The 26,866-nt window shown below is 37.4% G+C and overlaps 1 protein-coding gene across 1 annotated transcript; it reads left to right on the forward strand.

Annotated features, from left to right (window-relative positions):
- Window positions 1-11,323: 11,323 nt before the first annotated feature.
- LOC589935 (alpha-(1,6)-fucosyltransferase-like) lies at window positions 11,324-26,017 on the forward strand. Its single transcript, XM_030991168.1, has 5 exons — window positions 11,324-11,372; window positions 14,759-15,011; window positions 17,868-18,044; window positions 22,007-22,118; window positions 25,853-26,017. The coding sequence occupies exons 1-5, from the start codon at window positions 11,324-11,326 to the stop codon at window positions 26,015-26,017; spliced, it is 756 nt and encodes a 251-aa protein (XP_030847028.1).
- The last annotated feature ends 849 nt before the right edge of the window (window positions 26,018-26,866 follow it).

The following is a 26,866-nucleotide window of genomic DNA, read 5'->3' on the forward strand; positions in this document are numbered from 1 at the left end:
CTAGTTCACAATTCTGCTTGTGAGCGAAACGAGCGAGCAAAAATTTGAGCATTATATGTTTTTTGTGAAAGTGTTATTTATCACCAAGATAAACGAGAAAAGATATCAAAAATTCATATTCGGGTAGCTTGCTGTCCCCCCCCCCCCTCCCTCCCCCACCCATTACGCGCGAAAGCTTTGAACTTTCATTAATTATTAGAAAAATTATTGTACCATTCTCGACTCTTAATCCTTGTCTGAATTCAGTTTTCCCCCTCGCTTTTACCTTTCATTAATTATTAGAGAAAAATTACGATTTGTTGTACCGTTCTCGACTCTTAATAATTGTCTGAATTCTATTCCCCCTCTTGCGCAAAGCGCGTAAGCTTTGACCTTTCATTGTTTAATGCAATTATTAGAGAAAGAAGATGATTCGTTGTTCCATTCTCGACTCTTAATCCTTGTCTGAATTCAGTTTCCCCCTCCCGCGCAAAACGTGGAAGCTTTGATGTTTCATTAAATTATTAGAGAAAGAAGAGGATTTGAAGAGAAATGAATATATGATATGAATAGCGACCCCTTACTCCTATTATGAATAGCGACCCTCATTTCATATTATGAATAGCGACCCTCTTCTCCTATTATGAATAGCGACCCTCTTCTCCTATTATGTATAGCGACCATCTACTCCTATTATGAATAGCGACCCTCTTTTCCTATTATGAATAGCGACCCTCTTCTCCTTTTATGAATAGCGACCCTCTTCTCCTATTATGAATAGCAACCCTCTTCTCCTATTATGAATAGCGACCCTCATTTCCTATTATGAATAGCGACCCTCTTCTCCTATTATGAATAGCGACCCTCTTCTCCTATTATGAATAGCGAACCTCATTCGTATCATGAATAGCGACCCTCTTCTCCTATTATGAATAGCGACCCTCTTCTCCTTTTATGAATAGCGACCCTCTTCTCCTATTATGAATAGCAACCCTCTTCTCCTATTATGAATAGCGACCCTCATTTCCTATTATGAATAGCGACCCTCTTCTCCTATTATGAATAGCGACCCTCTTCTCCTATTATGAATAGCGACCCTCATTTCTTATTATGAATAGCGACCCTCTTCTCCTATTATGAATAGCGACCCTCATTTCCTATTATGAATAGCGACCCTCTTCTCCTATTATGAATAGCGACACTCTTCTCCTATTATGAATAGCGACCCTCTTCTCCTATTATGAATAGCGACCCTCATTTCCTATTATGAATAGCGACCCTCTTCCCGTGTTATGAATAGCGACCCATATAAGTAATGAACCTTATTTCGTATTATGAATAGCGACCCTCTCGTCGTATTATGAATAGCGACCCTGATTTCATATTATGAATAGCGGTCCTTATGATTAATGACCCTTAATATGAATTATGAATAGCGACCCTCATCTCACGTTATGAATAGCGGTCCTTATGATTAACGAACCTTATTTCATTATGAATAGTGACCCTCTTTTGCCATTATGAATAGCGGACCCGGAAGTACGGGAATTTGCTCGTTATGAATAGCGGTCCTTATGAATAGCGGACCTTATGAATAGCGGTCCTTATGAATAGCGAATAGACCCCGTTTATAAGACGGGGCCCAGATCATCGACTTGAACTTTTGAATTTCGCATGCGACTAAAGATTAACACTAAATTCAGAGGCAATGTATAAAACTATACAACTATCAGCGGCGGATCCAGGATATTTCAAAGGGGGGGGGGGGCTGAAACGTCCATACTGAAACCGACGTGTGTGTTTGAAGCACATTGCTTGCGTGTTAACATGAGCCCTTCTGGTTGGAGTCCAGGGGCATCTGAGGGCACGCCTTTAAACTCGGGGATACCGAAAAATCTGAGAGACTTTAGTTTTGGCAATTAAGAACCTTCAGGATAACCGCCTTGAGTGATAGAAACACACACTCTTTCCTGAGGACAATTTTATACAACATAGAGTTGTCTTGGGAACCACTTCTATCTTTCCGGATGGGGGTCAGCTCCCTCCTTATAGCACCTGGTGGGTTGTATGGACAGTCCTCCCGCCATGATCCTGGAGGCGGAGCCCCTGGACGCTCTCGAGTCTTCGTAATTCAGGTCCTGGTTTGACAGGCGCCCATTTTGTTGCAGCTGGGTCCCTCTGTGGAGATAATTGCATGACAGGACGTTCAAATCAAGTCGATCATCACCAATTGTGTGTGCTCAAACAATTTCATTTTTATTTTGTCTCAACTTTTGAGACAATATAAGACTTTTATTGTTCAATATACCTGTAGTTTTATCTTGACTTATCATGTTTTGCGGATGCACAAATAATTTGGAATTGCTGGTTATTGAACGTGAGGTTTATACATAGCAGGATATATTCTGATGATTCAAACAATCTGTACATATATTTGTCCTTGTGGGTTTTCGAGACAACATAAAACTATTGTTGTTCAATTTACCTGTAGTTTTATCTTGACTTATCATGTTTTTGAACGTGAGGAATATACATAGCAGGATATATTGTATGTTAAATCTTTAGATGAAAAGTCTTCTTTCTGTTTTACTTTATTAAAAAAAAAACATTTTGATGTTTCTTGTATTGATTATGTACAGTTTTTTAAAATTTCTTTTAAACAAATCCTTGCCACTTTCAAAATCCCGTATTTCCCTACAGATAAAGAAGTTGAAGACACACGGTGAAATAACAATTACAATCACTGTGACGTGCGTGCTCCTTTCCAATTTGGTCTGTGCATAGATTACATAAACTTTCATTTTCTTTGTTATTGACCTCGGACTAGTTTTTTTTGTCATACAGGGGTTCTATAGAAAGATATTTTCAATAATGATATTTAGAGTGAACGTGTGAGTGCGATTCTTCTAGATAGAAAAGATTCGTCACAGTTTGATTGATCGCAACTTCAAAAATTCATAACTTTCTTATTTTCAATCAGGAATTAACTAAAATTTTCACTGACCAGTTTCTCTAATTTTTCTGCCTTTGTTAAAACTAACTTAATATCAGATGGATTTCCCCTTTAAGTTTGTCTTTTTCATAGATTAGGGATACTTAAAAACCATCTGAGCAGCAGCAAACCAATTTGATTGTCATTTTTGGGACTCTCATTACGGGACTGCTTGTGTGACAACTATCCAGCTGTCGACAATACATATTACATACTACTGATTACAATTTTTCGCAATTACAAAATACATAAACAATATAGTAATAGTGGTAGAAGTAGTAGTAATAGTAGTAGTTAGGTCTAGAGCCCTGAAACAAAAATAGTATCAAAGTTTGTGGGCAATCCACAAAAGTTAAAGAGTTCATGGTGTCATTGTTATTTATGTTCCAACATTGTCAAATTATTCGTATGTCCTGTAATGTTCCTGATAATCGAATACATCCTAGGTCACTTTATAGGCGTACGGCCGGTTGCCGACTTCTGACCACCAGAAACAAAAACTGCAACCATCGACAACCAATTCGCAAGAACTTATACTGAGCGATCAGGTGCCAATCTATTGCGGAATCTTGTACGAAAATTATCCAATCATAAAAGATTTTCGTCAACTAATTTGCGACCATTGTTGAAATATTGGTGAATGGTCGTCAGTTGTTTAGCAATCCATCAGCGGTAACTTGTCGGCGATCAACGGCCGATGTTCGATGTACGATCGGCACGCTTTACATTTGGGCGAGGAGTATTATCACTGATGCAAATAACAAGCAGAAGAAACATTTTGCTCAAAATTTATTTGTTTAGATGAGGTGTGACATCATTTATATTTTTCACTCTGTGACATTTGAACTGTATCTGAAAGATAAAAATATCTAAAAAAAGGTGGTAAACAATTTAGAGTTGATGATTAAAAAAACGATGACCATTGTCAACAGGTAAACAAATCAATAACGGAAGCTAAAAAGACTGTAACGAAGCTGCCAGCATACACAAACAGATGTCAGTAGGTTATGAAAAAAGGAACGGAAATTAGGAGTATATATGATAAGTAAGGATAGGGGAATTCTCAATTTTTCTCAAACATGACACATGATAACAGAAGTATTTGTTTGCTATCTGTTTTTCGAGTGGCTAACTTGGAAAGAACAAGGGTGATGTGTGACTAGACTGGATCCTGGGTATAAAATCACAAGTTAATAGATATAATGATACTGAAGAATCAGAGGCAGCGTTCCGAGGGAGGGGCATGGGCAAAGTATCCCCACCTCTGATTCAAGTACCCCAAAAGTGCCATTTTTAAGTACGAAAGGTGCCCCTTTTGCTTCAGATAAGATCCCCTTTTCTTTGTAATAAGTACCCTTCCCCCCTTTTCATAAGTGCCCATTGTTACCTCTGATAAGCGCCCCTTTCCCTTTGTAATAAGGCAGTGCATCTATACCCTTCTAACAAGCGCCCCTCTTCACCTCTAATAACTGCGACTTTTACTATTGACACGTGTTCCTTATCCTACCTATATTTATACTGCCCTTCGATAAGTGCCCATTTAAGCTATATTTCGGGGCCCAGACAACTCGCCACAAAGACAGCTCGTCCTGGACAACTCGACACAATACCCTGGACATTTTTTTTTTCTTTGCCTCATCAGAGGATTTATTAATTATATATACATGGTTACATTCAAAGATACAATACTACAAATCAAATTTACATAATCACAAAAACATTATTATTGTCATAACAAAGAATTGAAATTAAGTTTTGCTTTGCAAAGCAATTGAATTATAATTAACATAAAAATTATACTAATAGTTTTGTTTACCTCCCTTTTTTTTCCTTCTTTTCTTAAAAAACACCTTACAGTTCTTTTGGTAAAAGCTTTTCTGGTCATCTTTATGTTTGATTTACTTTCCAATCTTTTTATAATTTCTCTATGGAAAATTTGTTTAGAAGCAAATTTTATCTTGTCTATCCCAGTTATACTTCGTTTAACAATCAATTTATAAATGGTCCAAAATGCTTTTGTAAAGAATAAAGTACAATGACTTTCACAATCTATTTTGAGCAGGTGTTGGATACTGACGTCAGTATCTTTACTTTGTATCTATCTCCTAATATTTCTTTCAGATGTTTAATGAAGGGCTCAATTAGTTTTCTTTCGATAAATGCGTGATTTATATCCTCTTTTATATTACATTTTGGGCATACATCGTCATTAGATATTCCCCATTTGAAAAGATTACTTCTTACTGGCAATAGATTATACAGTAATTTCAAGTTAAAATTATGAATATCGTATCATTAAACAGGGTGTTAGTTAACCTTAAAGACAAAGGTGAGTTCTGGTAATCCGATTGCATTGTGAAAGAAAAGGTGTGGAATAGATCAGAAAATTTTGATCATGTAGCACCTATAGTATTGATGTGCACTGCAAGGTTCTGGAGTCATCAAAATCATAATAAATTTGGCATAGTCTGGTAAAGTAACAAGCACTGTACACAGAAAGATGTATATGGGACTACACAAATGGTGTCGGGGTTAGCTAACCTTGATTTCCTTATCTTTCTATGCTCATTACTCAGCCAGTATACATTTTCTTCCAAAATTGTTTGGCACATGACATTTATTTGTAATCTTGAACATTCAGTGTAAGTTTCGTTTGATTCTGTGAGAATTCACTTCTTTTCTTTTTTTTTACCAGAACTCAAGTTTATCTTTAACCATTAAATATTATTCAAGGTGTTATATATTATATTTGTTTAATTAGAAGCTACCAAATTTGGCTACATTTGGTGTATTCACGACCGAAAATGTTATAAACACGATTCTCATGAGAAAATATTGCCTTCGGACGTCAGTTTTCTATTTCTTCTAACATACTTAAATATTAGTTTATTCTGTTTTGACAGTACTTTGCTGACTTTTTTGCTAGGAAATGATCGGTAAATTTATTAATTGATTTTATTCGTCAAGTATGAGCAAATTTACAATATAAAACAAGGGAAATATTTCCCATTTAGTTAAAGGATAAAGTAAGGAATTTTATAAAATGATGACGTTGATCCTAATCATATGATTGGTTGAAAGCGTACACGTGACCATGCATTTATTTTGCCTTACGCGAAATTTGGATAACTACCGGTCATTATCCTATGGTAATGACCGGTCATTGGCGATCCTGTTTTGCGTTCGTAACCATTAATTGAGATTTCATCGTGTTACTTTTACTCGCGAAAATGGCCGCCGCGGAATTTAAAACGCCTACGTTTGAAATGCTTTCGACTGAAGAAATGAGGGTGAATGATGAGGGTGATTTATCAAATAACAAGGATTTTATAAAACAAATAATACACAGCATTTTGTTCGGGCATTAGTTAAATTACCCACATTCGGTACCTTTGAAACAGTCCAAATACCCTTGGCTATCGCCTCGGGCGTGTTAGACTGTTCCAAAGGTACCTTGTGTGGGTAATTCTTACTAATGCCCTCACTGCTGTGCATTATTTGTATACTATACCATGGGGTGGGGGTGGTATAGTAAGTGTCTCTTTATATGTTCATGATCATTTCGTTTTTAGTTTAGACCGTTAGATTACGATTTGATGGTTTGGTTGAAGGGCAACGGAGTCTTCATTGTTGTCATTATTTGAGGACGGTGAATTTATATCCAAGTTTCAGGATTAATATCATAGTGTAATTACGCAAAATGTGAGGAAATGCTCTAAAGCACATCGCGTTACTGTATAATTGGAAGTAGATTGTGGGTTCTAGCAATGGCAACGGAATGCTAAAACAGGTTATTATTTGATGTAAAACCAGGAAAAGTACTTGTTGGGTAAATAGACATATTAGACATAAACCTGTTGTGTATTGAACACTTGGGAATCCAAAACATCCTATTCCATCAAAATATAATATCGTCAAACTATATTAGGATGAATAAATCTGTCTTGCTTTGAACAATCATTCAAAGCAAAATGGAAATAAATTTGTTCATGTATTTTTTTCTGATAATCACACGCTCTGCACACATCAATTGGTACGACGTGCACACTGTGGTGCATAGTTTTCAACTCTTTGTCTCCATATTTCGAATATCAGAACATATGAAAAGTATTTCTATATCGATATTATTCCAAGGTGACATAGGGCGTGTTCATGCTTCACTTTTTCTGGCCAGAATCAGGCATCTGTTACGCGTTTACTTTAAAACAAGGTTGCGTCTTAGCTCACTTTTGTAGAATCACCGAAAAACGGCGATCACGATCGCCGATCGTAAACTCACAAAAAGATGCGTTTACAATTTGTAAACGCGTTTAAATGGGGTCAACGCACTACGTAGCATGCACAGTGAAGGTTTGCGAATCCAGCTGGAAGACCAATTAGGGCCACACAGGGAGAATTGCCTTGAGGAGCCAGAGAAGTTAGCATGAGCAGTACACCGTGGAACTGCGATCACGATGAGCGTTTACGATGAGCGTTTCAGATCGCTCATTCTACCTTCAAAATCAAGCATGAACGCGCCCATAGAAAAATAATGTAAAATCCCCTTTAATTGTTAATATCATTTTATCAACGAAGGTGGTGCGGAAGGCATTATATATTCGGGTCGGCTAAATCAATTGCGGTACGAACTTTAAACATGGTGATAATAATCATCATAGGTAAACGATCTGACTATATTTTGGAATATGTCAAATGTCATAAAGGTCAATTCCCATGAAATTAAAGGTAATTAGCCTCATTGTTGTAATATTTCGAGAATCGTTTGAGGTATGAACGTCAAACATGATGATATCATTCATCAGATTACAGGGAGACTAATGGGTTAGTGAACATCTGGAAATTTAGCCTTGTTTCAAGTTCCCGATATCTGAAGTACATATTTGAGGAAATTGACCTAATTACATGTATCACCATAGAGGGACGGAATTATAACAATTAGGTTTAATTAAGAATGTTGAGATCAGAGTTTAGATGTCATGAAATTGAAATGAGATGAAATGTTTTAGCCTCAATGTTCATATTCCAAGGACTCTTTGAGCCACTCATCGTCAAACCACCACAATTTAAGGCACTGGAACCGGGGGCAGAGAGCACAATGCCCTAACGTCAGAAAAACGGACTGTCCCCCTTTTAGACATAGAATCGTAGATGTTTTCATGTTCAAAGAGACATGAGTGATTACAATACGTGCTTGTTGAGATGTTTTTGCCACCTCCACCTCCCCCCTCTCCGAAAGAACAGGTTTCTCATAGCATCCCTTACGGATGCCCTAATTTAAAGCGACTGAGATCAATTGTTTTCACATATTTCCCCCAAAAGCTTGCTTGCATTAAATAGTTTACCTAATAACGTAAACTATCAAAGGTCGTATCCATTCTTTCATTATAATATTAGGCTTAGTTCCTCTTGATAACATCCAATCGATCGCATCTCGACCTCACAAATCTTGCCCTCTCGCGGGCAAATTATTCTTTAGATCATCGAACACACCAGTACTGCATAGTAGGATTTTGAAGCAATTTATTCGACCCTGTAGAAATACAAACAGTGAAATCCTGAAGATCATCCTTGATAATGGGGTAATTACAATAACATTACATTTTTGTTCCACGTTGAGGTTACCAATTGCAGTTGAACCTTTTTATCTATAAAAAAAAAATGCCCTTTTTGTAAGTCCCCCCCCCCCCCCCCTCGTAAAGACGCTCCGTCGCCCTCGTTCATGTGTACATTAGAAGCAACACATTCCATTCCATAGACAATGTGTCATGGGCTGTTTCGGCATTCCCAACAACATTTATTTCAAGGATGTATTTCTTAGTTGCAATTTTCCAGGGACATCCCCTCTCCTTTTCACATCAACTGCACACATTGAGAGCACATAACGACGATGAGAAATTAGGGCTAATGTATTCAGCTACTCGTAGAACCCATGCAATATACACGACCGAAAGTGTTATAAACACAATTCTCATGAGCAATATTGCCACTGGAGGTCAGTTTTTCATTTCATCTAACATATACTTGAATATATTAATATACTGTATTAATATTGTTTTGCTGACTTGTTCGCTTGGAAAATAATCTGTTAATTGATTGAATGATTTCATTCGTCAAGTATGAGCAAATTTACCATATGGGAGAAAGGAAATATTTACCTTAAAAAATAATTATATGTTCATAATCATTTAGTTTTAAGTTTAGATCATTAGATTATGGGTTGCCGGATGGTTTGGCTCAAATTTCGGGATTGTTATCATAATTTTAGTAAGCTAAATGTGAGGAAAGGTCCTTAAGCACATCGTCTTACTGTAAAGTGGAAGATGGCTGTGGGTTCTAGCATAGCGGAATGCTGAAACAAGTCATTACTTGATGTAAAACCAGGGAAAGCACCCTTTAAAAAAATTATGTTAAAGAATGCATGAATGTACATGATGATAAATATTGTAACTATTTAATTGTTAGTACTGTGGTCGATGAAGAGGAATTGATATGTGAAGGGTTACTAATAAGTGAAAAGGACTGCGGAGACGCATTGGCATTGCAATACATGTACATGTATGAACAATAATAAAGCCCCTGGAAGCAGGCACGGATCCAGGATTTCTTAGGGGGGAGGCCCATTTGAAATCAATTTGAAATTTAGTGTGCTGAAATTTGAAAATCGAGCCGGCAGATATTTCGCTCAATGGGGGGGGGGGGGGGTGTGGGGGGATGGGGGTGGGGTAGTGAGCACTATTTGGGGGGGGGGGTGGGTAGAGAGCACGTAATTTGTTTTTTCTATTTTGGCCCCGGAAATTTGAAAATTTTCATGCACTACGTAGCATGCACAGTGAAGGTTTGCGAATCCAGCTGGAAGACCAATTAGGGCCACACAGGGAGAATTGCCTTGAGGAGCCAGAGAAGTTAGCATGAGCAGTACACCGTGGAACTGCGATCACGATGAGCGTTTACGATGAGCGTTTCAGATCGCTCATTCTACCTTCAAAATCAAGCATGAACGCGCCCATAGAAAAATAATGTAAAATCCCCTTTAATTGTTAATATCATTTTATCAACGAAGGTGGTGCGGAAGGCATTATATATTCGGGTCGGCTAAATCAATTGCGGTACGAACTTTAAACATGGTGATAATAATCATCATAGGTAAACGATCTGACTATATTTTGGAATATGTATGTATGTCAAATGTCATAAAGGTCAATTCCCATGAAATTAAAGGTAATTAGCCTCATTGTTGTAATATTTCGAGAATCGTTTGAGGTATGAACGTCAAACATGATGATATCATTCATCAGATTACAGGGAGACTAATGGGTTAGTGAACATCTGGAAATTTAGCCTTGTTTCAAGTTCCCGATATCTGAAGTACATATTTGAGGAAATTGACCTAATTACATGTATCACCATAGAGGGACGGAATTATAACAATTAGGTTTAATTAAGAATGTTGAGATCAGAGTTTAGATGTCATGAAATTGAAATGAGATGAAATGTTTTAGCCTCAATGTTCATATTCCAAGGACTCTTTGAGCCACTCATCGTCAAACCACCACAATTTAAGGCACTGGAACCGGGGGCAGAGAGCACAATGCCCTAACGTCAGAAAAACGGACTGTCCCCCTTTTAGACATAGAATCGTAGATGTTTTCATGTTCAAAGAGACATGAGTGATTACAATACGTGCTTGTTGAGATGTTTTTGCCACCTCCACCTCCCCCCTCTCCGAAAGAACAGGTTTCTCATAGCATCCCTTACGGATGCCCTAATTTAAAGCGACTGAGATCAATTGTTTTCACATATTTCCCCCAAAAGCTTGCTTGCATTAAATAGTTTACCTAATAACGTAAACTATCAAAGGTCGTATCCATTCTTTCATTATAATATTAGGCTTAGTTCCTCTTGATAACATCCAATCGATCGCATCTCGACCTCACAAATCTTGCCCTCTCGCGGGCAAATTATTCTTTAGATCATCGAACACACCAGTACTGCATAGTAGGATTTTGAAGCAATTTATTCGACCCTGTAGAAATACAAACAGTGAAATCCTGAAGATCATCCTTGATAATGGGGTAATTACAATAACATTACATTTTTGTTCCACGTTGAGGTTACCAATTGCAGTTGAACCTTTTTATCTATAAAATCGGCGAGAAACCGATGAACACGTCCCACTGGAAACTGGAAACTGGAGCCCTGCACGGGATGAGCGCGTCTTTGCCTTGGTGCGGGCCTTAGGACTCGTTGGACATGTTGCCATCTCGAATTGTATTTCTTTTTTATTTAATTTTATTTAATTAATTATTGTTGTACTGAGCGAGGCGGGAAGATTCGCCGGCAATTCGCTCGAAGATGTCGTTGACGAAGCTGATGAACACGTCCCACTGGAAACTGGAGCCCTGCACGGGATGAAGTCCCCCCCCCCCCCCCCCCCCCTCGTAAAGACGCTCCGTCGCCCTCGTTCATGTGTACATTAGAAGCAACACATTCCATTCCATAGACAATGTGTCATGGGCTGTTTCGGCATTCCCAACAACATTTATTTCAAGGATGTATTTCTTAGTTGCAATTTTCCAGGGACATCCCCTCTCCTTTTCACATCAACTGCACACATTGAGAGCACATAACGACGATGAGAAATTAGGGCTAATGTATTCAGCTACTCGTAGAACCCATGCAATATACACGACCGAAAGTGTTATAAACACAATTCTCATGAGCAATATTGCCACTGGAGGTCAGTTTTTCATTTCATCTAACATATACTTGAATATATTAATATACTGTATTAATATTGTTTTGCTGACTTGTTCGCTTGGAAAATAATCTGTTAATTGATTGAATGATTTCATTCGTCAAGTATGAGCAAATTTACCATATGGGAGAAAGGAAATATTTACCTTAAAAAATAATTATATGTTCATAATCATTTAGTTTTAAGTTTAGATCATTAGATTATGGGTTGCCGGATGGTTTGGCTCAAATTTCGGGATTGTTATCATAATTTTAGTAAGCTAAATGTGAGGAAAGGTCCTTAAGCACATCGTCTTACTGTAAAGTGGAAGATGGCTGTGGGTTCTAGCATAGCGGAATGCTGAAACAAGTCATTACTTGATGTAAAACCAGGGAAAGCACCCTTTAAAAAAATTATGTTAAAGAATGCATGAATGTACATGATGATAAATATTGTAACTATTTAATTGTTAGTACTGTGGTCGATGAAGAGGAATTGATATGTGAAGGGTTACTAATAAGTGAAAAGGACTGCGGAGACGCATTGGCATTGCAATACATGTACATGTATGAACAATAATAAAGCCCCTGGAAGCAGGCACGGATCCAGGATTTCTTAGGGGGGAGGCCCAAATTTGAAATCAATTTGAAATTTAGTGTGCTGAAATTTGAAAATCGAGCCGGCAGATATTTCGCTCAATGGGGGGGGGGGGGGGTGTGGGGGGATGGGGGTGGGGTAGTGAGCACTATTTTGGGGGGGGGGGGGTGGGTAGAGAGCACGTAATTTGTTTTTTCTATTTTGGCCCCGGAAATTTGAAAATTTTCGACCCCCTCCCCCCTCCCTCCCCTCTGGATCCGCGCATGCCTGGAAATGTTGGTCTTAGAGCGGAGTTTTACAAGGTTTTTTGGTTAGAAGTTAAAGATTTGGTTATTGCAAGTTTAAATGAGGGGTATCAACAACTAAAATTATCTTTTCCCCAAAGACAGGGTTTAATTACATTGTTAGTTAAGAAGGGGGATAGGAGTTATCAAGACAATTGGAGACCTATTTCGTTATTAAAAACTGATTACAAGATTGCGGCAAAGGTACTGTCTAAAAGACTTCAACATGTTTTATCAAGTTTCTTTTCAACTAATCAAAGAGGTTTCGAAAATAAAAGACCCGCAGCAGAAAAAAAACGGTTAGTACAAAAACTGATTAAAAAAAAAATAATAATAATAATTTCTTTAATGATAAGACATCTAATAGTTCAGGGATCATAATCTTTTTTGGATTATTTCCCATTGTTTCCTATTTCATGTATTCATGTATTACGTAAATTCAATTTTAAAGAATCTTTTATCACCTGGATAAAGACCTTTTATACTGACGCCATTAGTCGTGTGATGAGTAACGGATGGATTTCAAAAAGGTTTTATTATTGAAAGAGAAGTTCCCCAGGGTTGCCCATTATCAGCTTTTCTTTTTAAATAGTAGTGTAAATATTAGCATGTAAAATAAGACCAATTTGGAAAAAAAGATATTGATATATTCAGTGTCAATTTAGGTATCGATATTTTAAACATTTCCCAATATGCAGAGTGATACGACATCATTTAAAAATTCTATTAATGATGTACAATATATTATAAATGAAATTAAATATTTTGAAGACTATGCAGGTCCGAAAGTAAATTGGAATAAGAAAGAAGTTAAGAAACTGAATATTGTAGTCACACATTTTCGTGAAAATGACAATATAAATACGGAACAACCTGTTAAACATGTACGAGTATATGTAGGCGAAATAAGACATTGTTGCAAGATTTAAACTGAAATGTAAAAATGAATAACATTCGGAATGTATTAAATATGTAGAAAATGAGTGATCTCACTTTTTATGGTATAATAACTGTTTTGAAAATGTTAGCGGCGTCACAAATTGAGCAACTGTTGTACCAGTATCAAAACATGTTTTTACAGATATTGAATAGACTATAGTTCTGTTTTTGTATGGAATTCCAAAACATATGAAATTGAAAATGGTTGATTGATTAAGATTGATGTTGCTAATAAAATATCTTCACTTCGTTTAGCGAGGATACCTTGTTTCTTTCATGATAATGTCTCTTTTAAATTGGAAAAATATGCTTAAAAACTGGTCAGATAAAATAGGGGGTTGGCCACTTTGTTTACAGTTCAATCGCAATATAAAAGATATTTATTTATTATGCACTAGACCTCGAATCATAATTTGCCAGAAATTATATAGACATTTTTTGTACTTCGTCAGAAATTAGATTCATTGATATGTTTAAGGTAAGGAATATTCCAAATGAAATTATTTGGAAAAATAGTATTAAACACTACTTTAAAAATAGAAAATCTTATTCAACGTTTCAATTATTTTTTTTGTATTGCAAGGATGTGATTAAGTTTTGGAAAATAATATGTAATTTGATATTTCACCTTTTCAAAGGAGAACTATCAATCAACCAAAAGAAATTAGTTGTATGTAAGGACATAGGACACACGAATTATACTCTCCTAAATATTATTTTAAATCATGCGCAATATGCAATTTATATATGTAACGTTAAAAAGACTGTCAGTAGTTCGGTTATTTACCCGCTTGCTATTTATTTAAAAAAATTAAGTCGTTGCTAAGATTGTTTTAAAGGTATGAATTTGTTAGCAAAGAAAATAATTCTAAGCTGGAAGAATTGTTGAATATACTTTCATTGAGTAATTAATGTAAATATGTATTGACTTTTGGAAATAAAAACCTCGCTTGAGGAAAAAAGAAAAAAAATCACAAAGACGTAGATCAGTCAGTGATAATTATGACTTTTTAGTCTTGAACATGAATCGCATTCTAATTTTTTTTTAAATGGATGTAAACCAACTAGTATGCAGCATTGTCGTGATCATAGGATGGTGAATAATACCGATTCTGGGGACAAGTCAAATGATAGATGATTGGGAAAATACCGGTTTGTAAAATTATGCAATATGTAGTAGAAATTGGTATTTCCGAAAGAATTGAAATCATTTATCTTGTTTTCCATCTATAGGTCCTGAAGAAAATAAAAACATCCAAGTGGTGGAACTTCCCATCGTAGGCAGGTTATCTCAGGACCTAAGGCCGGACTTCCTGCCATTGGCAATCCCAGAAGACATCTCAGAGAGACTGGAAAGAGTACATGGTAACCCCGCCGTTTGGTGGATAGGTCAGATCATGACCTACATTCTGAGACCTCAGCCTCAACTCCAAGAATTCATGGACAATGAGACAGCGGCCTTAGGATTCACACATCCGATTGTTGGGTGAGACGAATAAATTGGATTTGATTTGAGTTGATTTGATTTAATTTCTTTCCATCGTGGTAGAAGAATATATTGGTAAAAGATGAGTCACAGTCCTTTAACCCCCCCCCCCTCTCTCGCCTACCTGCGCTAAAGAAACTACATGTCAGCTTGTCAAGAAAAAAATGGGCGGTACACCCACCCACCTCCCGGCCAATCTTAATAAATTTCAAGTCAACCAACCGAAGTATAACAGGGATACCCCATCGAAACTCCAGCCAAAGTCTGTTATCTACTTTTCAGGATAAGTATTTTGAATTCATAAGTATACACTGCAGTGGTACGGTATGGCACGGATCAACGGTCCGATACTTGGTTGGTACTAGGGACTTTTAGATTTAGACGACGAGAGCGTGGACTGCCGCGTGTGACATCGTGTTAAGGCACTGGGCCGTGGGCTGTGCCCGGCAGTGCCTTAAAAGGACGTCAAATTACCTTAAAAGGATGTCACACATGGCGGTCCACGTTGTCGTCGTGAAAATCTAAAAGTCCCTATTGTACTGAATATGTTACCCTACAGTTTGATTCTGGCTAGTTTTGCTATGTCGTAGTTTATGTGACATGTTTAATCTCAGTGTCACTTTCTTTATAATGATCGAATGCACTTTTCTCCTTATAATGCTAAGTGTCCCTGTACAAAATCTTATCAGTGTCCCTTTCTTTATAATGGGTGTTCTTTCTACTTCTAAATGTCCCTTTAAAAAATCTTATCGGTGTCCCTTTCTTAATAATGAATGCCCTTTCCTACCTCTAAGTGTCCCTATTCAAAATCTTATGAATTGGCATCTCAATTTAGTTGGAAATGACACCTTAAACGTTTTTCTGGACTATTTGGTTCAAAAGTTAAGCGTGTTTGTACATTACACCATGCAGACTGGCGGCCATTTTGGATTTGACCTCTCAGGGTCATCAGAGGTCAAATCTGACTTCCATCCACATCTGAAAATAATTCTTATGGTGAAAGCTATCTATGCTAGAAGTTTCATGCTTTTCATAAAAAGTGCACAATTTTCTTGCTAGGCCGCTGCACTATAGGGGCCTCTTTCCCTACCAAATTGCCTTTTCTTTTTATGCTCCTCCACCCCTCCATTTCAACTAAAAAATATTGATTTTTAGACAAATAAATGCACGTCTCTTCAAGTGGCCTAGAAGCCAGAATCACCTAGAGACTATCTAGAAAAGGGTACATTTCCACTGCCTGATCTCACACACACTATGGAGTAACTGAGCCAACAGGATACATGTTCACTGTGAATGTGTATTGCATGCAATGGTGCAATCAGGATGTGTTCCCACTCATTCCTGGAAACAGAGAAATCTTGCCTTGCTTGTTTGTCTCCTCAGAGCAAGAAGGGCATTAACTCTAATCAGTTTTAGTAGTTAACGCCCTTATCGCTTTCAATAGACATGTTACTAGTTTTGGGTGATACCATAACGTTATTCTATTAGCATCTTATACAAGAAAGGAACGGTTTTCCCATACCCTGGCAGGGCCTGGGGCGCTCTGCGCTCTCACTCCCTCAATGACGTCCACCTCATGTAATGTGTGCACGCCCAGTAAAAATTCTAGTTACGGCCTGAGTGAATTATACCGATTGGTTTGTAAAATTGCAAGGATAAATTGCAATTGTGTACTCGTATTAAAGATGCATGCATCGTCGCGTATCTTTTATTTGTATTTTATTTTCTTTTTACTTTTAGCACAAATAATCAAATATATTTGACAGTCATTTTAACATCAGTTAATTGATATCACAAATTATATCATGCATCAACAATTTATTGGTTTTTGATTGGTTGACAGCTCGTCACGTGACCAGAAATATTTCAACTATTTAAAGGTTGCTCTGAAAAAGATAAAAGATAAATTTCCATGTTACAAACTGTTATTTTTTACATCTGTGACTTTGAATAAAAACCTTCACCCCACATTTCAGTTACCATCTACCTAAAGAATAAGTAGCCGACATCTTGGACATTCCTTTCTTCAACAAACCGTATTTGAATATTCAATTTATATAATCCCTACCTGGGTATTAGTAAATCAATGAGATGTTCAACTAATCTTATAATCTAATAATTGTAATGTGGGGTGAAGTTTTTTATTCAAAGTCACAGATGTAAAAAAATAACAGTTTGTAACATGGAAATTTATCTTTTATCTTTTTCAGAGCAACCTTTAAATAGTTGAAATATTTGTAATAGTTTGTAACATGGAAATTACAACATGTACCATCACCCCATCCTGACTCCCATGAACACACCACTGAGTCTACTAGGGAAAGTTACAATGCTACAATAAAAAATGCAATTCCTGTTCACTCATGCATAAAATTTTGGTTTAATAAACCATGAAATTCACTCAGCAAATCATGAATGTATCAGATCATCCTCCAAAGGATTTACCTCTCACAAATTGGAAGGCTAATTCCTGCGCAACCTAATTTTCATACCCTTTACAAAAATGAGCAGTGCTCACCCAAGCATGAATTATTTTCGGAATTTTTAGTGTCATAATTATGAAAGTTGAGTTTATGAGCTTTCCATCCATATAAAACTATTCCCCCAGAATCATATATTTTTTATTCGGCAGCCATTTCAAAAGTGTATAGTTTGTTTTGGGACGCATGGTATTGGAGTCGCCTCTTGCGCGTAGTTTTTTGTTTAGAGCAATACTTGTATAGCATTACCAAAAAATAACTAAAGGTACATTCTCAGCTTTGCAAGTCGAAACTAAACGAGCTGAGGGTTTGGAGCTAATCAGGGTATCTTCTTGACTAACGTGGATTTCACGTTATTCTTTTCCACCACTGAAAGCATTCAAGTAAGGCGTACAGATAAACTCTTCTGGGAAGCCAAATTTCACGGTATCGAGGAGTACATGGTCTACGCCGAAGAATTCTACCTGGAATTGGAGAAGAGACAAGAAGTGCCGGTCAGGAGAATCTTCTTAGCAACAGACGAGGCCAGTCTGCTCGAAGAAGCCAAAAAAAAGTGAGTTTAGGACAACAGTCGTGGCTTAAGAGCACCATGCAGAAACACGTAGGTCTTGTGGTAAACCTTGAATTTTAATCTTAGTCTTGTACCCCCTGTCCACATACAACATTTTCCGTGATTAGCTATACCGTTTCGCGATAGTGATACCGTTTCGCGATAGTTTTACGATGAAAATTGTGTGTGTGGACGCTCACTAACGATACGTCGTATAACGAAACTAGTCTAACGAAACGCAGGTTTGGGCATCGTTTCGAACTGAAACTCAATAAAGAATCACGCCTAATCACGGAAAATGTTGTGTGTGGACAGGGGGAGTGTAACTAGTGTAACTAACTGGGCGGGGCTTAACGTGACCTCGAGCGAAAGAAGACCTGACCTCTCATTTTCGCTTCCATTTCATGATCGCAGTAGCAAACTGCGCACCTATACGACATTTCGCTGTAGAGTTTCATGATTACCTTCTTCTGTGTGTGGACATCCTGGAATTTATACGATGATTATTTATACGACGATTCTTGTGTGTGGACACTCTAAAATTTATACGATGATTCTTTATACGACGTTTCGTTATAGAGTTTCGGGATAAATTGTTTTGTGTGTGGACACGCTGTTAGTCTTTCGGCAAGACATTAAACTACATTTGCCATACCCGACCCAGGTAAAGTAAATAGGTACCCGCAGGTAGTTATTTTTTGAACGTTCCAGTGCCTTCGTCAGGACATCTAGGTTATATCAGAGATAATAATCCAAACGTTAAATTGTTGATATGCGCCATACAAGAACTAAGTATGTTGATATGTTCGTGGTAGGATGAGTTGAATGAGGTTTTAATTTTAAAAAATGAGAAAAATAAAGCGCACATACCCAGGCACTCATATATTACCTCCGGCTCTGCGAGACTCCGTAACAGTGCTCATAAGCATCCCGCCCCCCCCCCCCCCTCCACTCAAAGGTCGGAATGACCGCATGCGTGTTGCCAAAATGTCCGGTAAAGGGGTACTTTTCGTGCGACAAAGTCCGGCCCCGAGAATTGTAAAAAAAAGGGGTGTATTTGACTTTTCACCCGGAGATTTCTTTAAAAAGGGGGTGTTTTTCTTTTTTTCTCTTATCTCTTTGGACTCCTGAGAAATTATTCCGAATTTAGGGGGGTATATTGAACATTTTTCCTGATTTAGGGGGGTCTCCAAGGCAGGAAAAGCCCGCGAAAAGCCCGCGAAAGGGGGGTTCGGAAATGTTGGCAGTCCTCAGATAGGGGGTGCTTTCAAAAAGAGGGTACGAGCATATGCGTACCCTAAATAACACTGAGTGGGGGGGGGGGGGCCGGGATAAGCATTCAAGTAATTCCTTCCTGCCGGTACCAATTAATGCCCGCGTCACCCTGTCCCGAAGTTGACACCATATGGACCGTATCCGGACACCTACCTCCTGGACATCCACCCCCGGATAACCACCTCCAGTCTAACTACCCCTAAGGACAACTACCCCCAGGACAACCACCCCCAGGACAACCACCCCTAGGTCAACTACCCCTTAGGACAACTACCCCCAGGACAACCACCCCTAGGGCAACTTCCCCCTAGGACGACTTCCCCCTGGGACAACTACCCCCTGACAACTACCCCACAGACAACTACCCCGAGACAACTACCCCCCGGACAACTTCTCCCCGGAAAACTACCAACTAGGATAGTTGTCCGGGGGATAGTTGTCCTAGAGGGTGGTTGTCGTAGAGGGTAGTTGTCTGGGGGTAGTTGTCCGGGTGGTAGTTGTCCGGGGGTAGTTATCCTATGAGTAGTTGTCCGGTGGGATTTGTCCGGGGGTAGTTGTCCCAGGGGGTAGTCGTCCTAGAGGGTGGTTGCCCTAGAAGGGTAGTTGTCCTAGGGGGTAGTTGACTGGGCAGGTTATCCGGGGGTGGTTGTCCAGGGGGTAGGTGTCCTAGAACCCAGATAGACACACGAATATGGAATTTGGAATTTTGCACGAAGATGGCCCCGAACTGTAAATGGGTATCTGGTACTGCTGGTAGGATTGTTCTTTGAAATGTACTGTGCGCAGCCTGATAACGGCTGCCCGAGCTATTAAAGCTAGTGTAATCATTCCCAAAGCTCTTTGTTAGCGCATATAGGGACGTTCGACAATGTGTATGCGCTATACAAGAACTGAATATTTGTCTTGTTTTCATTACAGGAGGTTGCTTGTTGTTTTGACGGCTGGTGGGGGGGGGGGGGGCGGAGGAGGCTGCTGGCAGATGATTTAAAAAGGTTTAGTTCATATCCTTTTTATGCCTCCGCCACCGAAGGTGGTGCCGGCACTATGAACATGACTGACAATGAAAGCGGACAAAATAACCAGTTCCTCAGGTAGACAAAGGAACATCCCTTCACTGCTATTATGTACAAATGTGTAGAACAGGTGAATATGCATGTGACACCTGTTCTACGCACTTTTACATAATAGCAGTGAAGGGATGTTCCTTTGTTTACCTGAGGAACTGTATATTTTGTCCGCTTTCATTGTCAGTCATGTTCATAGTGCGGAGGCATCATGTTTTCGGGTTGTCCGTCCGTACGTCCGTACGTCCGTCCTGTTTGACCGTTATCACAATATCTCAAGAACCATTTAAGATTTAAACTTAAGACTCGGGAATAGTATTTTATCACCATAGGAAGACGATCTGATTAGATTTTGGAGTACGTAGGTCAAAGGTCACAGGTCACAGAGGTCAACTTATGAAATTCCTTGGATTGAGTTTGTTAGCGCGATATCTCAAGAACCATTTGAGATTTAAACTTCAAACTTAAGGATAGTATGTATCACCATAGGAAGACGATCTGAATAGATTTTGGAGCACGTATGTCAAAGTCCAGGGTCACAGAGGTCAACTTATGAAATTCCATACATTGAGATTGTTATCATGATATCTCAAGAACCACTGGAGATTTAAACTTCAAACTTAGTGATAGTGTGTATCACTATAGGAAAACAATCTGATTACATTTTGGAGCACGTAGGTCAAAGGTCAAGGGTCATAGAGGTCAACTTATGAAATTCCATACATTGAGATTGTCATCATGATATCTCAAGAACCACTGGAGATGTAAAAACTTCAAACTTAAGGATAGTATGTATCACCATAGGAAGACGATCTGATTAGATTTTGGAGCACGTAGGTCAAAGGTCAAGGGTGACAGAGGTCAACTTATGAAATTCCATACATTGAGATTGTTATCATAATATCTCAAGAACCACTGGAGATTTAAACTTCAAACTTAATGATAGTGTGTATCACCATAGGAAGACAATCTGATTAGATTTTGGAGCACGTAGGTCAAAGGTCAAGGGTCACAGAGGTCAACTTATGAAATTCCATACATTGAGATCGTTATCGCGATATCTCAAGAACCACTGGAGAATTTTCACTTCAAACTTAATGATAGTATGTATCACCATATCATAATATCTCAAGAACCACTGGAGATTTAAACTTCAAACTTAATGATAGTGTGTATCACCATAGGAAGACAATCTGATTAGATTTTGGAGCACGTAGGTCAAAGGACAAGGGTCACAGAGGTCAACTTATGAAATTCCATACATTGAGATAGTTATCATGATATCTCAAGAACCACTGGAGATTTAAACTCCAAACTTGTTTAAATTGCTCTTTGGCGGAGGCATCATTTTCGACTGCGCGCAGTCAAAATTCCTTTTAGTTTCCTTCTTGTTCATAGATAAAGTTTATATCTTATCGGAACTTTATAGATCAACCAAACAGTCAGTCATAGAGATTGATTGATAAAGTTCTAGGAACATATAAAATAATAAATGAAAAATAAATCGCAATCATGTCGCAATCATTTCATGAAGTTCCGTGCCGGAGCTGTTTGAACCACTCGACTATGTCACTGCTGTGATATAATTTGCAACATGACTTTATTTTTTATGTTATATTTTTACAGATATCCTGGTTATGTGTTTGTGAGTGACAATAATATATCTCAGTCAGCTAAAGTATCAACAAGATTGTCAGAGGAATCTTTTATGGGTATCATCGTTGATGTTTATCTTTTGGCTCGTTCGGATTTTCTCGTTTGCACGTGCTCCTCAAATGTATGTATTTCTTTTTTCGCGATTTCTGTTGCAGTATATGTACTAATGTTATTATTATTTTTTGTATAAATTTATTTATCTATTGATTGATTCATTTCTTTTTTGCTTATTTGTTTATTCATTCACTCACTCATTCACTCATATAATTACCTTTTGATTTTTTATATCGATGAACTTGAAAAAGCATAAAATACGCTTAACCTAATTCGCTTAACCTATTTCTTCTTCTTCTTATAAATTATTATTGTTATTATGATTATATCTACTGTTTTTATAGGGGAGGGGAAGGTCACTTTGACGTGTTAAACCTATTGAATTTAATCAGTCGGGTAGGGGATTGGGGTATTGTAGATAGAGCGCTGGTTGATGTTATTCCCTTGACAGTCCACGTCATCTCCCCCTGACAACATCTTCCCCTTTTAATATAAATTGTCAAAAAATGATGTCTTCCTTCCGAAAAAAAAAATCTAAATGGTCCATGGGTTATATGAGGGAAAATGACCCTAATTTATAGAGCTCTTGGTGATCAATAAGGCCTTTAAAAAATATGTTGTTTTGCCCTTGGCGACCGACCCAAAAATCTTGAAATCTACTGTCTTTTTTTGAAAAAAGTTTTTATTTTTACCGTTTTTTAGAAGGAAAAAAATGTATTAAAGCATTCAGACTGAGAAATATCAGCCCAAAGAGGGAGTAAAAAAAAAAAAAAAAAAAAAGATTACACGCGAGTAAGAGATGCTTTCATTGTATAGTGAGGATATTACTTTTTAAGGTATTTCGTTGCCAGGAATCATTCTACTATTTTCCAGATTTATCGTTCGGACCCGAAATCGCCTGCATGATTAACTGCCCCAATGCTCATTTCTCAGACTATCTTGCCGAACAAAATCAAGAGTCTTTTTTTTTAAAAACCCAACAAGCCCCAATGATATCATTAACGTTATCCGATCTCTTAACAACGCACAATCTCATGGTTGCGATATAATAAATATGTATCTCCTAAAAGAAATAATCTACCCACTTGCTATGCTCTTAACTCACATATTTAATCACTTGTTATCACAAGGTGTATTCCCTGATTATTTCAAACAGCTCAAGTCAATCCAATTTTGTTTAAAGACGATCCCCATGAAATTAACAATTATCGCCCCATTTCTTTACTTCCAAGTATATCAAAACTCTTAGAAAAATTTGTTTATACTAGGCTATACAAATTTAAAAACAAACACAATATACTTAATTCAAATCAATATGGTTTCAGGAAAATTACTCATCTGACCTAGCATTAATTCAAATTAATGACAAAATTACAAGAGCCAAGGCTAACAAAGAACATGTTTATTGGAATTTTGTGACCTGAGTAAAGCGTTTGATACGCTCAATCACGCTATTCTACTTTCCAAACTCAGTATTAAATTACGGGATTCGAGGTCAATCACTCTCATGGTTTAAAGATTATTCAACAAACAGGAGACAATATGTTGCATTCAATGGATATAATTCTGATTCCCTATTAGTCAAGTGTGGTGTCCCCCAAGGCTCCATTCTGGGCTCTCTTTTATTTCTGCTCTATGTCAACGACATTATCAATACATCCTCCCTTCTTTCTTTTGTCCCATTTGCTGACGACACAAATATATTTTGTTCTCACAAAGACCTTAACTCATTAAACAATATCTTAACTCATGAAATTGATAAAGTATCAAACTGGTTTAAGTCCAATAAACTTTCTCTTAATATAAAACAAGACTCATTTCATGTATTTTAAACATCATTCTCACAATAGGGACTCCCCAGTATATTAAGATCGATGATATGACAATAGAGCTAGAGAGGAAGACTAAGTCCAAGTTTTGGGGTGTAATTATAGATGAAGCTTTGACATGGAATGAGCATCTACACCACGTTACAATGAGCATTTCCAAAAGCATTGGGATAATTTCCAGGTTAAAGTTCTACCCCATGCAACCTTATTCGTATTATATGGTACGCTAGTATTCGGGACCCATACATAACATATTGCAACATCGTATCGTATATGGGCTAATTGCGTTTCGACTAAAATCAATTCTATTTTCAAATTACAAAAAAAAAGCTATCCGTATTTGTACAGGAACACATTATTTGGCTCACACTGACCCCTTATTGTCTAAACTTAGAACACACAAAACAAAATTGATTTGAATACTATTCGAGTAGCAGTTATTATGTCCAAGTATATGAATAAACAACTTCCACCATCCTTTGATAGCATGTTTAGTTTTAATTGTTCTGTTCATTCCTATACCCCACTTGCATTTCTAGAAATTCCCACCTGACTATTAAACCTCATAATATTAATAACGCACAAATCCATTAGACATTGTGGTCCGGATATTTGGAATAATTTTCCCGACAACATCAAATTTTGTTCAACCCTCTATTCCTTGAAAACCACACTTAAACGAAAAATAATACAATCATATGTGCCAAACGCTCTAAATTAGTATAATATCTTTGTCTAAAACCATGATTTAAAATTCCTTTTACTCAACTGCCGTCTGCTGCTACATCTTTTTTTTTTCCTACCGAGGCCGCCATCCATTTCCAGCCTAACCGCCCACGATGGCGGTCTCCTGCGTTCTGACATTTAGTTAAATAAAAAAATATATACAAATATCTGTTATACTTCTGTGTATGCTTTTTATTATGGTTATTGTATAATATTATTAGACATGATTTGCTATGTATGTAATACTTATGTAAAAATGTATAACCTTGTATTTGTTATTTGAACGCAGAAATAAAATCAATCAAACAAATATGCACGGCCAGTGGTGTTCATGGCTTAATTAAAGCCCCACTGCCCTACTTATAGCTATTTGCGCCCTCTATATAGCAAACATGGTTCCTCATGGTCCCCTTTGCCTTATGTTTATTGAGAGCTGATTGGATGAGATAACCACCTGTCACTGACCATATGCAGGGAGGTATAATCCACCTGCTATACCTTCCAAATCAGCCTACTATGAAAACTTACAGTCCTAATAAATGGTTGCCAAGTATATTGAAGGGACTTGGTGACATTGTTCAGATGAAAGAAAATGGTGCTAAGGTATTGACTTCAATGTTAGATGTAAAATTAAAGATAATCTGAAAGTTTGAGTGAAAATAGACTTATTATTAATGATAAAAATTGGGAAAAACTGATCTGATCGATTCCTTAATCCTCCCAACTATATTATTACAATTTAATTTCATTTTAGGTGAATGTAAATCGTCACAGAGCAATCAATTGGCTCTGTATACCATTTCAGACATTTAAGTTTTGAAGGATTTTTTAAAGCCTTTCTTATGTCTTATTTTCATGGAAAAACGGTTGGGAAAATTCAAAAATGGTTGGAACTGTTAAAGGGTGTCGCACAGTGACACCTTCAAAGAAAAACATAAATATCTTTGTGGTTTGAGAATTTGTTCAGTATTTTTGGCATGTTAGAAGGTTAGTACAGTAAAAGGAATATAAAAAGAAAAGTTTCATTAAAAAGTTACGGAATTTTTTCATCAACCTTGAACAATGTTACCGAGTCACTTTAAAGCAAATTTGATTTTTGATCTTGTTCTAAATTTTAACTTCTGACACGGGAACGCTTATGCAAAATATAAATGAATGAATATTTACACAAACTACAAAATTCATACTTTGCTCTCTCTTAACGCAGGTTTGTCGACTAGCTTATGAGATGATGCAGCATTACCACGTGGATGCTGCCACCAAAGTCCGCTCCATTGACATGAACTACTACTTTCATGGTCAGACTCCAAATAGCTTAGGCAAAAAAGCCAAGATGCCTGTGTATGAAGGGGCTGAGAACGTTCACTTGTAATCCCCAAATCCAAAGCCTAAGCCATTTATACCTCATTGATTGGTTGATTGAATCAATTTATTTTCATAAATACTAAACACTGAGCAGACCATCATAGATTAAAATCAACAACTACCAATCGCTGTTTGGAAAAAAGCCACATGTCTATTATACCATAATCATGATAATATAGTGCAGTATAAAATATTACATGACTGAAGATCTGACACATGAAGAGTTGAAGACCTCATCGAGAAGAGAAGGTGGAACACAGCCGTTCAGCATGTAGGGCATGTATATACAGGAACTTTTTAAAAACAAGGTGAAGCTCCGCTTCTCAGCCGGGAAGTACGATGCGACTCGGAAACTTAGCAGTTGCCTTGAAGACATTAGGTTCTGGTCTTTTAACAATAGACTTTGCCTTAATGAACGAAAATATGAAATTATCCAAATTACTTCCAAATTCAGAAACACCGATTTATTTCCCGACTTGGTTACCGGAGATGATTCACTGAAGGGTAGTGAATACGTACTAGACCTTGGTGTTTTAATCGACAACAGTCTTATATTTCAGCAGCATATTAAAAACGTACCCTTTTAATTCATGGATGATATTCTGCAGTCGGTCAAAGGAGGTGCACACCGTATTATTCCTTGTTTGTTTGATTTCATGTTTGATCTCATTTATATTATTATTATTATATATATGCATGATTTATTGAATAAAGAACAGATTCACAATTTGTGTGTTTATTATAAGTGTTGGTTAATAATTTTTAGTCAGACAATGTTGCGCTTAGAGACACCCGTATTAAGCCCCTAATAAACGTTGTGGATTATTATTATCATTAAGTGGAGGAACCAAGCGGG

Source organism: Strongylocentrotus purpuratus, unplaced genomic scaffold (genome assembly GCF_000002235.5).
Source record: "Strongylocentrotus purpuratus isolate Spur 01 unplaced genomic scaffold, Spur_5.0 spur5_scaffold_2, whole genome shotgun sequence".
In the NCBI taxonomy this organism is placed as follows: Eukaryota; Metazoa; Echinodermata; class Echinoidea; order Camarodonta; family Strongylocentrotidae; genus Strongylocentrotus; species Strongylocentrotus purpuratus.

Coding starts and splice junctions, on each gene's coding strand:
- LOC589935 (XM_030991168.1), top strand. CDS start 11,324: ATGTCGTTGACGAAGCTGATGAACACGTCCCACTGGAAACTGGAGCCC. Junction 18,045..22,006: donor CTCGAAGAAGCCAAAAAAAA/GTGAGTTTAGGA, acceptor ATATTTTTACAG/ATATCCTGGTTATGTGTTTG. Junction 22,119..25,852: donor TCGTTGATGTTTATCTTTTG/GCTCGTTCGGAT, acceptor CTCTTAACGCAG/GTTTGTCGACTAGCTTATGA.